The 12,537-nt window shown below is 38.0% G+C and overlaps 1 protein-coding gene across 6 annotated transcripts; it reads left to right on the top strand.

The window, feature by feature from the left end:
* Positions 2,032-6,975, top strand: LOC109829105. 6 transcript variants are annotated; one of them, XM_020396207.1, is made up of 9 exons: positions 2,074-2,091; positions 2,411-2,446; positions 2,548-2,786; positions 5,095-5,166; positions 5,310-5,377; positions 5,837-5,990; positions 6,100-6,180; positions 6,310-6,399; positions 6,485-6,975. In XM_020396207.1, the coding sequence occupies exons 3-9, from the start codon at positions 2,550-2,552 to the stop codon at positions 6,581-6,583; spliced, it is 801 nt and encodes a 266-aa protein (XP_020251796.1). In that variant the 5' UTR covers positions 2,074-2,091; positions 2,411-2,446; positions 2,548-2,549; the 3' UTR covers positions 6,584-6,975. The 6 variants fall into 6 exon arrangements, with proteins under 6 accessions (XP_020251795.1, XP_020251796.1, XP_020251793.1 ...); XM_020396206.1 differs by lacking the exon at positions 2,411-2,446 and having other exon boundaries at positions 2,032-2,091; XM_020396204.1 differs by lacking the exon at positions 2,411-2,446 and having other exon boundaries at positions 2,081-2,141.

Here is a 12,537-nt window from a genome sequence, read left to right as displayed (position 1 = left end):
ATAATTAAACAAAATCCTCTATGACCAGATAAAGTTTACTATTTTATGTTGATGAATTCAAGATTTATTTTTTATTAATAATAATAGTTTTTTAGATATTAGTGCTTACACCATTAATATTTTAAAAGTAGAATTCCAAATCATTAAATTGTTATTAGATTATTAATATTTTAAGACTTTAAACCTCACTAATTATGTGGAAGGTAAAGTGTTGAAACCAACAAGATTTTATATATTGAAATATCTGAAACTTTTTAATATATTATGATAATCATAAACTTTTTTATAACTATGTTATAGTAAATACATAAACTAAAAATCAACAACTATAATATTTGACCACGTGTATTGCACGTGCATTCCACCTAGTATATATATAAAGAGAATTGCTAAACTTGTTTAATTTTTTCACTTAAAAAATGGTTAATCTATAATACAGGATGGACACACACACTCTCTCTCTCTCTCTCTCTAGAATTGCTATAATTGTTTAAATTTTTCACTTAAAAAATGGCTAATCTATACTGGAGAGAAATGCGGAGGTAAAAAAGAACAAAGAACATGTTTTTGTGTAAGATTTGATAAGTCGCAAAAAGTACTCTGTTTTCTAGATTTTGTATCTGCAGGCCCTTTTTCTAGGAAATATCACTAAAATGCATCAGGAGAATATCATTGATAAATAATGTCTGTATTTAACTTTATTTGGTCACGATAAATTATATATGATTTATCTTTTTAGAATATAAAAATATAATTCTCAATCCTTGTTATAACTTTAGAATTTTGATGTAATATTTAGAAGGACTTTAAAATGGTAGCAGAGCAATCCAGATTTGAATCTCACTGTCCATGAATTTAAAACGAATTTTCTAAAAATTGACACTGTTACGTGAGTTTTGGTCTAATGGTTGGAGGGATTTTAAGATATTTTTGAGATAAACTTATTGATACATCTAAACAAATTAATCAAAACTGCTTAGAAACACTAAATGTTAACCTAAATTAATTTTTATTAACTTCTTTAATCTCTTTTGATGCTTCGAAAATTCGTTTAATTTTTTAATAAGAAGCGGTCTCTGTCTTGAATCTAAAAGTATTTGGGGATAAAGAGGGGTAATATTATTTTCTTTATAAATAAAGGTTTTATTTTTATCTGTCTACAAAGAATCCGAGATGGATTCATAAAACCTCTCATTTTGAAGGATTAATTTATTTTAACAGGAGTAATTTTAATGTAATTGGTGTCTTTGACAAATTAAGACGGGTTAACTCATTGTATTTTCAGTGTTTATCAAATGAAAATGAGGCTAATACTCAAAACGCTAACTTATATGAATTGGGGGACTAACTAGCAAGTTCAATAATGTAAGTGACCAATTTGAAAATATGAAAGACAAAAACCTAAATGAGATCAATATTGTACTCTTGATCTTAATATTTCTAAATTAGGTTTCCAAATCTTCGTATTTGTTTGAGATGAAGGTTTTAATCGAACACAATTTAATTTGATGTGTACATCGAAGTTATGACCATATTATTTAAAACAAATTATAGGATTTTGGGGGTCTAATAAGAAGATTTGGGGTAATATAAAATAAACAGCGATGCGAGGGTCTAATATGACAAAAAAAATCGAAAAAGGAATTAGCCGGAAAAAGCATATATAGTGCAAAAAAAGTAGTACAAGAATCTTAAAACGAAGGAAATCCAAAGAAGTGAGGAGAAAATAACATTTAAATCCTTAGAAACACTCCATCTCTTGCTTCCTCCTTAAAAACCCATTCCATTTTTCTTCCTTCGGACAAATTTTCAAAACCAACCCATTTGATAAACTATTCCCAAAAAAAGACCCATTTCAGTTTTATTTGTAAAAACCGACCTGGTTTCAGCCTCAGCGCTGAAACCAGGTCGGTTTTTGAAAAAAAAATTCCGAAACTTCACGGGAGTTCAACTCCCGTGAAGTTTTGTTATGTGAAAAAACTTCACGGGAGTTGAACTCCCGTGAAGTTTCGTAAAGTTTTTTAGAAAAACCGACCTCAAAAGTCCTTTTAAGGACCCATCAAGAAAGCTGCCACCTTTATTGCGATCTTGGTGAGCTCTGTTCCCTTTGTTTTTCAAGGTCGCTGTGTTCTTCTCTTTTGGTGGGTTTTTCTTGATTTTTTTTATTGGAATGTTTTTTTTTCTCTCCTGTCTTCTCTCTATTGACTGGTACGGGTTTCTCTCAGAATTTGATTTCTTTTCTTCTTCTCTTGTCTGATTCAAATGGGTTTTTCTTGATGATGGAAAATCTTGTTTCTGTTCTCTTGGGTTCGTGCATTACAAATTTATCTTTGTTTCTTGGCTTTTTCTTGGTACAATATTACCTTATTTCCGTGTGAAAAAATTTGTAACTATAATCTTTTAATTGCAGCATAGTTTGTCTCGTTTATCCTGATAAGAATTAAAGGCAACTCCTTTCTTTACTCTCTCAATCTATTCCCATTGATATATTGCAGAAATTTCTGGAAAAAAATGAATTTTTTCTTCTTCCTCGTTCTTGTGATGTAGTTATGGGTGATCATCTTGCTCTATTGGTGGACCGCTTGCTCACTGAATCTACACTTGAAGCCACCATTGAGAGCAGAAAAGGGGCACAGAGCTCGCCGGGTTCCGAGTCGTCGACTGTCCCCATTGATGAATTTAGTTCAGAGAAGAAGTTTGGGAACTTGGTGGAGTGTAGGATTTGTCAAGAAGAAGATGAAGCGTCGAACATGGAGGTCCCTTGTTCTTGCTGTGGCAGCTTGGAGGTAAAATTCGAAGTTATAATAACTGTTTTTGAAAAGTATTTTTTTCCCTTGTGTTTGATTGAGTGAGCTAGTTGGTAAAAAAAATGACTTGAGATCATGATCGGGTATTGGAACAGAACGGCTTATTAGAGTTTGGGACGAAAGAAGATCAGTCTTTTTAGCTAGCCAATGAAACACCACTTGTAGAACGGCTTATTAGAGTTTGGGACGAAAGAAGATCAGTCTTTTTAGCTAGCCAATGAAACACCACTTGTTCAACAATATTCGTCTATCATTTAACGGATGATTTTGATTTTTCTTGAGAAAAAAGAACTTTAGAGGGTGATTATGATCTATGAAGTGGTTTGTTCACTGTCACTTTGGTAGTGAAGAGGATCAAAATCCAATGGAATCACCAAAAGATTAACTTTCCTAATAATACGAGTCCTATCATCTGCTTAATGTTATTATGTATCTCTTCTTGATATATTCCTTGTTGGATATGTTGCCTTGAGAATTTATCTATATTTGCAATGCTAGAACACAGCTAAGAAATCGAATAATCCTCTATGTTCAGTCTACAACGAGAGTTAATTCGGTACAAATAGAAGATATGAAGTTATTCGAATAAAAAGATTGGAACTTATCTTAATTTAGAAGCTAATTGATTTTGTTGACCACAAGTATCAAATTGCTTCTGTATCCATTTCCCAGAAATAGATTAATTGTAGGTTAGCAATTATAACTGTTTGTATGTGTTTCTGCTAGGAAGCGTGACATTTTCGAGGCATTAAATAGTATGCTACATTAAAGTGGTAGCATATCTGATACATGAATGGTAGTTTTTTATTTACAAATACTATATTTACTTTTTTAGTGGATTGGGCATAATTGTCACTTTTATTGCAAATTTTGTGTATAGAGACAACACCAACACTATATGGGTATAGAAGTAATCAGTTTAAAAATTAGGGTATAGAACTATTCTTTTTCTAGGTCATAATAGCTAATGGATAAATATGTCCAGTTTTAGTCTAGATACAAGCCTGTTAATACTGATATTTTTCCTCTGGATGATATGGTAATCATGACCAGTTGAGGATTTGAGGATTATGGTTTGCTCTCCGTCATGTAGTAAAAATAGCTGTTGTAATTATTCGGTCATTTCTTGTTGAGTTTGATTGTTTTGACAGTATTTAAACTAAAGTTTTTTAAAAAATAAAAATGGAATATGAAAATATTAAATAATGAATTGCTTCAAAAGGGAAAGCAATTATTGAATAAGGACAGAAATTTTTAAATAGTGAATTCCTTCAAAAGGAAATGCAATTACTGAAGAAGACAAGGATACAAATTCAAAATTAATGATTTCAGAACAGTGAGTTCTGCATTTAAACTTATTAAGATTGAAACCAAGAGTAGATATAACTCCTGTCAACTTCTAGTTCGCACTGATAATATAGTATACTAGTATATTCAACTGCTACAGTTCTCATGATGTTTGGTGAATGTAACTTTCTACTTCAATTAGCACAAGACTTAATTTGTCGCTATGAAAAATAGAACCACGATAAATAAATGAGGAACAAAGGAATGACATTGATATTATTTCAATCTTTTTACACTAAGATGAACAGCTTCTTCTACAAAGGTTAAGTTTAAAAGAGGAGAGAGGGTTTTTGTTTAAAATGTGAATTGAGTGCCAAGCACATGTCATTTGGAAGGTGTTTGTATTCCTCGTTGAAATTTGGAGGTTAAAAGGTCGTTCAGTTAGGTTTTTGTTGATAAAAAATGGTTCTAATAGATTTGAAAAATAGACCCGTACAGGTAATCCTTCCTAAAATTTGCAAGTTAATGAAGTTATTTTGTATAAGGTAACTACATTCAATAACCAAATTGTTTTGAAGTGAATAATCTATAATTTGACGTACTAAGTTCTGAGGATAAAAAACAACATTCATGGGAAATAAAAAAAGACTAGGAAAAGGAAAAGAGAGAGTGCTCGGAATCTGAATTTGGTTTTGCTACCGTTTTAGGTCAACGCTATTAAAGTAAACACCTGTGGGACTATAAGAACAGTGTTTCTGTCTAAAGGATTGTTCTATGAAATGAGAAATGTAATCCCAAGTTTTAGGATCTTTCAGCAGTGTGCCACTCTGTTCAGAATGTAGTTTTGTATTTTGTAAACAAGTCTTCTACTCGCAGTAAAGTGTTGTATTTACTATATACCTTGTTTTTGCTTGAAGACTTTAAGATAATGCTAGATATATGGAGATTAGGAGAAATTAATCAATTACTCCAAAATCATCATCTTCTTTGTCTTGTGCAGTATGCTCACAGAAAATGTGTCCAGAGGTGGTGCAATGAGAAAGGTGACACAACATGCGAGATATGTCTTCAGGTAATTAGGCATTTAATGGAGCGTTAGGTCGTTCATCATGTACTTAATTTTTTTTCTTGAAAAAATTATTCTTCAGTTTGCACGAATAAATTTGCCTAGGCACTAATTTTGAGCTTCATCCTCCATTTGTTCGGGATTCGCAGCAATTCAAGCCAGGTTATACTGCTCCCCCTCAGTTATTTCAGTATGATGGCGTTCCAATGAACTTTAGGTATACCTCTTTCTCTGTTCTTTCATATGTGTGTTCAATAGCCTGCAAACAACAAAGTTAGGCTTATTGAATCCTACATGAAACACGGATAAGAAGTCTTGAAACATCAAGATGTTTTATTTTTATGTATTTTAAGATATTTAAATCATGACGAATGGAGTGAATCATCCATTGGAATTACCTGACTCATGCATCAAGAGATCTCTTTAGTTAAACTGTCAGAAAACCGTTAATTTAGTTGTATTGTCAGAAAACCGTTAATTTACACAACCACTTCATGCATCGGGGTATTAAATGCTCAGTATTCACAAGGCATGTACAGAAGTATCTATTAACAACTTAGTATCTTAGTGTTTACATGTAAGATTTCGTGTTTCATTAAAAATCATTGAGTAAAACATTTTATGTGCACATGCAATCTATCTAATGCCACCATAACTTTTATCTGTACTAATTAAGGGGAAGCTGGGAGGTATCTAGTAGGGATGTTCATGATTCTCAGCTCATAACAATGGTCCCCTCTTATAGAGGAGGTTTTATGGAGTCTGACTATGATTTCTATTCTGCTTCAAATGATCGAAGCACATTTTGCTACAGATCTGTGGCTATAATCGTAAGTTTTTTTTTCACCAACAACAAAAGCTTATTTTCCCTGATATTTATCTTTTTCCCATTCAGACCAAAGAATAAATAATTATTATAAATTCCTATTTTGTTTTCAGTTCACCACCCTTTTGGTCCTTCGCCATTCTCTCCCTCTCATGATTGGTGAACCAGAAGAGTACTCTGTAACACTTTTCTCTGTAAGAAGAATTGCTTTAGCACGTTTTTCGAATTTATGTCTCATTTTACCGCTGTTCATAAATATTCACATGAAAGTATAAGTTGAATTTACGAGCTAATTTCTTATTCATTATTCCATATTCGTTCAGCTTCATGTTCTGAGAACTGTTGGAATACTAATACCAGTTGCAGTCATGGCGAGATTTATATTTATATTTCAGCGACGAAGGCATGTACAGGTAATTTCTTGTTGTTTCTATGTGGCTTTTAGCAATTTTTTTTTATTTTCGCATATTTATAACTTGTCATTAATTATCACTTTAGGAGGCACGAGATGTAACTATTTCAGGATCTGATGAAGAAAGCTTGAGCGTTCCCTCAAATTATAGACGTCAACGACCTAACCTTATTCTTGTTCGATAGTAATTTAGCTTGTTGAGGATCAACTGTGCACTTTACATAAATTAAAAAAGAAGAAAACAAGAAAGGAAAAAAAAAAAGGTGTTAGGGTGAGTTGATGTACACAAAATGATGCCACTCTCTCTTTATAAGAGAATGCAGAGGCGAAGTGGTTATGTAACTGTGAAATTCTGTAAATATTCCTTCTATATTCTAAATTAAAATTAAGCTGATATTTAGATAGGAGGAAAATTCTCTCCCTCTGTTAACTAAGTTATCTTCAATGAAAAGCTTGATGTACACAAAATGATGCCACTCTCTCTTTATAAGAGAATGCAGAGGCGAAGTGTTTATGTAACTGTGAAATTCTGTAAATGTTTCTTCTATATGCTTAATTAAAATTAGGCTGATTTTTAGATAGGAGGAAAATTTCTCTCCCTCTGTTAACTAAAGTTATCTTCAATGAAAAGCTTGATATTCAGAAATTTTGTTGACATTCTGCCTATTTATATTACGGTGCTTAATTTGTCAAACTGTCCAAGCCCATACAACGTGATGTAATATAAATAGGCACCCAAATACTTCCATTATTTCTTACACTAGTTGAGATGGTTGAATATCATGATTATTTAAATTGATAAAAATAGAGTAAAAATAAAAAAATAAAATAAAGTTTTTTGTGGGATTGATCATCAACTCAATAATCTCTCTCTCAAATAAATTATTGTTATTGTTTCCTTCAACTCAAACTGTGACCACATGATCTACTATTTGTGAGTTATAAACATATTAATTTAGTAAAACACCTCTATTTATTAGTATCTTGAAGTCTTCAAAAGATGGGTGATCATTCAATTCGTAAAAGAATTTACTTGTAATGTGTCCATTAAACTTTTAGTTATAGTTTGACTCATATTCACGTTAACTTTTAGTTATTGTTTTACTCATATTTATATTATCTAATATTCTAATTCAATTTTATAGTTCATTCTCTGTATCATAGAAGTAAATCTGATAATATGAAGAATTATTTTCTTCATATTATTTTCCTTTGTTGGTGGATGTTCTAGACGTGTTTGGGTTGCAACCAAATCTCCTATGAATAAAGTCCTAGTAGTCTCTAACAGTTTGAAGAAGTGTAAGATGTACAGAAAGGTGAAGGTACTTCATTCTGATTTTGATGGGATGTACAAAATGGACCTGTTTCTGTATTGGAGCCGAGCTCACGGCATTTCGAGACACTTCGTTGGAAAGGAAATCTTGGGACAATCAGATATGGTGGCAAATTTGGAGAACCATGCCCTGCTGGAGGAGGATCGGTGTTTGTGGTCGAGCAATGGTTTGCAGAAGAGGTTCTGGACTGAAACTTCGACATATTTGAGTCATCCTATTAAAGAGTTGTCAACTGCTATGATTGGAGGTAAAACTCTATTGGATGAGTCATCCTATTAAAGAGTTGTCAACTGCTATGATTGGAGGTAAAACTCTATTGGAAGATAGGTCTGATTGTGTCACTTTGGATGAGATTGTCAACTGCTATGATTGGAGGTAAAACTCTATTGGAAGATAGGTCTGATTGTGTCACTTTGGATGAGACTTCGATGAGGAAGCCAATTGACTCTCAGCAGGTGGAGAGTTTTGGACAGACCGTAGATGTATCGCAGCAGGTGAAGTGTGATGCTACTCCATATTGGGTGAAGATTACTCCAGATCATACTGCATTGTTTGGGATTCCAGCTGAGGTGACACAGTTAAGAGATCAATTTATTTTGGATGCAGATGATGAGTTGGGTTTTGATTCGAGTGCAGCTGATAGATGTAGTTTGGATATGGCCATTGGTTCACCTCAGGTGGAGGTGTTTGAGGCCATTGGAGGTGCTATCAGCCGCAGAGTTGATGATATTGGAGAAGTGTTGCGAACTCTTCTATTGGATTGAGGTCGTTCGCGGCCATTTGGGTGAACTACGTTCGGCTTGATTCCTTGGGCAAGAGGATACATAGGCAGTCTTTATGATGCAGCCGGTTTGGATTTTGATGGGAGTGAGATCGATTTGATGAGTTGATACCGATACTTGGAGAGTGTTCGCATTCTCATTTGGGTTCTCGACTTATTGTGGATTGAGTCTGTTGTCGTGAATTGTTTCACTTCGTACTGGACGCAACAAGTGAGATATTTGGTTTGATTAGTGTCGGCTCAGTTTTGGGAAAACTTCACCGAGGTGGAGAATTGTGAACTCGTGGGATTAGTGGGGCCACACCCACGTGAGTTGAGCGGAGGAAAGACGTGTGAACACGCATAGGTGTGTATGTGTAAATTTTGATCTCCCGAAAACAGGGGGTTTCGTTTGTATTAATAAGAAAGCTTATTACAAACTAATAATCAAATGTTTACAACAGAAGCGGAGGGAAGGCCCTCCTTGTTTAACGTGGGTTCTTCGGTGGCGATAGGACGCCTCGCTCGGTGCTCGCGCCGAGTCTGCTTCCCTTGGACGATCCGATCGAAGTTGCTAGAGAGCTTCAGTACGCAGTAGAAGCTCAAGTCGATNTTCTAGTTCACCGGCGATCGGGGCTCAGAACTAGGAAGTGGCGCTGCAATGCAAAGGTGATGCAGAGAGCTTGTCGTCGACTCCGTTGGGAGTCGAGAGCCAGTGGTTCAGTTAACTGATTGAATTAATCAATTAACTATGTGTGAACCCCTTTCCTGTAGCCGGGCGAGGTTCTTAAATAGAGGAGAGATGGCGTGGCCGCTCCTTGAATCATGGGATGTGACCATACACTGTTGAGAGACATCTTGTCGCTCCTCTGTACTACGAACCGTCACTCGATGGGTTGTGCTTCACGTCCTGTCGCATAGGAGTGGGAAGGTCCACCCTCGTATGTGAGACATCGACTGTCCATTACTCGAGTGGATTGGGCCAGCTCACTGTGCGCTGGCGGTTCCAGCTCTTGACTTGGACCGATTAGCTGAGTTGCATTTATGAACGCACAGGTTGATCTGGCACCTGTCCGATCACTCGTACTGTGCACGGCCATTCGACGGGCCTGGAGTACTGTGCCTTCTCTTTTCGGGTCGAGAGAGGTGGGAAAGCGGGTTCCCGGTACTCGAGTGGGCATGGACAGCTCGCCGAATGCCGGCGGATCCGGCTCCTGACTCGGACAGCCGAGGTGAGCTGCATTTATGAATGTTCAGGCCGACTCGACACCTGCCCAATCGTTCGTACTGTGAGCGGCCGCTTGACGGTCTTGGGGTACTGTGCCCTCTCCCTTGATTTGTGGGATTTGACCACTGATGTAACTGTTCCCATACTCCAAGTGGGCAGTTGACAGTGAGCTGGCGAGTCTGCAGCTTGGGTCTGCAGGCGAGCTTAGGACTGCAGGCAGACTTGGGTCTACAGGCGAGCTTGCAGGCGAGCTGAGTCTGCAGGCGAGTTTGGGACTGCAGGCAGACTTGGGTCTGCAGGCAAGTTGAGTCTGCAGGCGAGCTTGGGACCGCAGGCAGACTTGGGTCTTAGGCGAGCTCCTGAGCATGGATCGAAGAATAGGCCGTAACTTTCAAACCGTAAGTCGGAATTGGACGAATTATATATGAAAATCGTCTATCTCGACGAGATGGGACCATCCGAACCAAGCCAAAGGCTTTGGTTCGCTTCCTCCGTTTCGCCAAATTCCTTACGATTTGGGAGATATCTGTGTTTTCCCCTTTTTATCAGTGTTTTTCCCCTTTTTTGCTTTTTTCGGGTGAGGTTTTAGCAGTTTTGTTCTGAACTTCTTTGATAAGGATTTAAATGCAATTTTTATTGCCTACAAAACCCCCTCCAAAGTTTTCAGACCTGAATCAGGCCGCATGGGGTCTGGAACACTTTGGATATGAAGACCTGTAAAGTGATCCCTGCTCAGATGGAGTGAGGAGCCCTCCAACGAGCACGGTGAAGTTGATCTCTTCACTCGCAGCTGATGATCGCCTTCTAGGATTTTGAGCAAACCCTCAGCTATCAACGGACTTGATTCGTCTTTACCAACTGCCGTTTGAGTTGGACTAGCCATGCTCTTGCCCTTAGCATGGTAAGTTGTCGAGGAGTTTCTCTTAGGCTCAATGCTAAAATTTCTCCTCTATCCTTAGCCTTTCGAGGCGTTTGGATTAAGAAAGTAGGGAGCAGTTTAACCTCGTATACCAGTCGGAGGGTAGGAGCAGTTTAGACTTATGCACCAGTTGGAGTGAAGGAGCAGTTTAGCCTCGTGCACCGGTTGGAGGAAAGGAGCAGTTTATACTCTTGTACCAGTTGGAGTGAAGGAGCAGTTTAGTCTCGTGCACCGGTTGGAGGAAAGGAGCAGTTTATACTCTTGTACCAGTTGGAGTGAAAGAGCAGTTTAGCCTCGTGCACCGGTTGGAGGAAAGGAGCAGTTTATACTCTTGTACCAGTTGGAGTGAAGGAGCAGTTTAGCCTCGTGCACCGGTTGGAGAAAAGGAGCAGTTTATACTCTTGTACCAGTGGGAGTATAAGGGGACAGTTTAGACTCATACACCAGTCGGAGTAAAGGAGCAGTTTATACTCTTGTACCAGTTGGAGTGAAGGAGCAGTTTAGCCTCGTGCACCGGTTGGAGGAAAGGAGCAGTTTATACTCTTGTACCAGTTGGAGTGAAGGAGCAGTTTAGCCTCGTGCACCGGTTGGAGGAAAGGAGCAGTTTATACTCTTGTACCAGTTGGAGTGAAGGAGCAGTTTAGCCTCGTGCACCGGTTGGAGGAAAGGAGCAGTTTATACTCTTGCACCAGTGGGAGTATAAGGGGGCAGTTTAGACTCATACACCAGTCGGAGTAAAGGAACAGTTTATACTCGTATACTCGTTGGAGTCTAGGGGGAAGCTTATCTTCTCTTAGGGCAAAGATAAAGACGAACCCTAATTTGTCTTCTCTTGGGGCAAAGACGAACCTTGAAATAGCAGCACATCGCATAGTAGGCCACTATCAAACAACAACGCCTTTTATGGGAAAGACGGTGCTGGGAGAATCAAATCGTTCAGGGACGTATGAGTATGACGACTGATCGGACAACGTCATTTGCGGGAATGACGGTGTCGGCTATCAGAGGTAATCGTTAACATGATAGGAATTGCCGCGATCGGAGCGACTTTGAGGACCTACCATCCTTTGGAAGAGGATTGGTAAGTTGATTTTGTCAGAGGTGTAGTGTTAACATGACAGTGGGAGTTTATTGCGATTTGAGCAACTCTGTGGACTCACCATCCTATTGAAGAGGACTGGTAAGTTGATTAGTCAGAGGTGACCGTTAACATGACAGTGGGGGTCCCGCCATCCTATTGAAGAGGATTGGCGGGGGGTCCCGCCATCCTATTGAAGAGGATTGGCGGGGGATTGTGGCTTTGGTCCTAACTATCTGAAGATTTGATCAAGTGGGAGTTTGATGCAGCCCACCTGAACTGCTAGTATCGCCTGTTTTGAGCGGTTCGCCATAAATGGAAACCTGGCTCAAGAAGTGGGGCTCGCCTAAACTGTTAGGCTCGCCTGATTTGAGCAGTTCGCCATAACCGGGAACCTGGCTCAAGAGGCGGAGCTCGCCTAAACTGTTAGGCTCGCCTGTTTTGAGCGGTTCGTCATAACCGGGAACCTGGCTCAAGAAGTGGAAGTATAGGGAATAGTTTAACCTCTTATACCAGTTGGAGGATCAGAAGAAGCAGTTTATACTCGTGTACTTGTCGGAGTGTAAGGGGACTATCAGAGGTGATTGCTAACTTGATAGCTTTGTGGGCCCGCCATCTTATTGAAGAGGATTAACGGGGGAAATTTGGAGGAGACTATCAGAGGTAATAGTTAACTTGATAGTTTTGTGGGCCCGCCGTCCTATTGAAGAGGACTAACGGGGGAAATTTGGAGGAGACTATCAGTGGTAATAGTTAACTTGATAGTTTTGTGGGCTCGCCGTCCTATTGAAGAGGACTAACGGGGGGAAATCGTAGGATA

This window comes from Asparagus officinalis, chromosome 1 (assembly GCF_001876935.1).
Source record: "Asparagus officinalis chromosome 1, Aspof.V1, whole genome shotgun sequence".
NCBI classification, from domain to species: domain Eukaryota; kingdom Viridiplantae; phylum Streptophyta; class Magnoliopsida; order Asparagales; family Asparagaceae; genus Asparagus; species Asparagus officinalis.
Note: the sequence above shows the minus strand (reverse complement) of the source record. Positions and strands in the feature narration are given on the sequence as shown.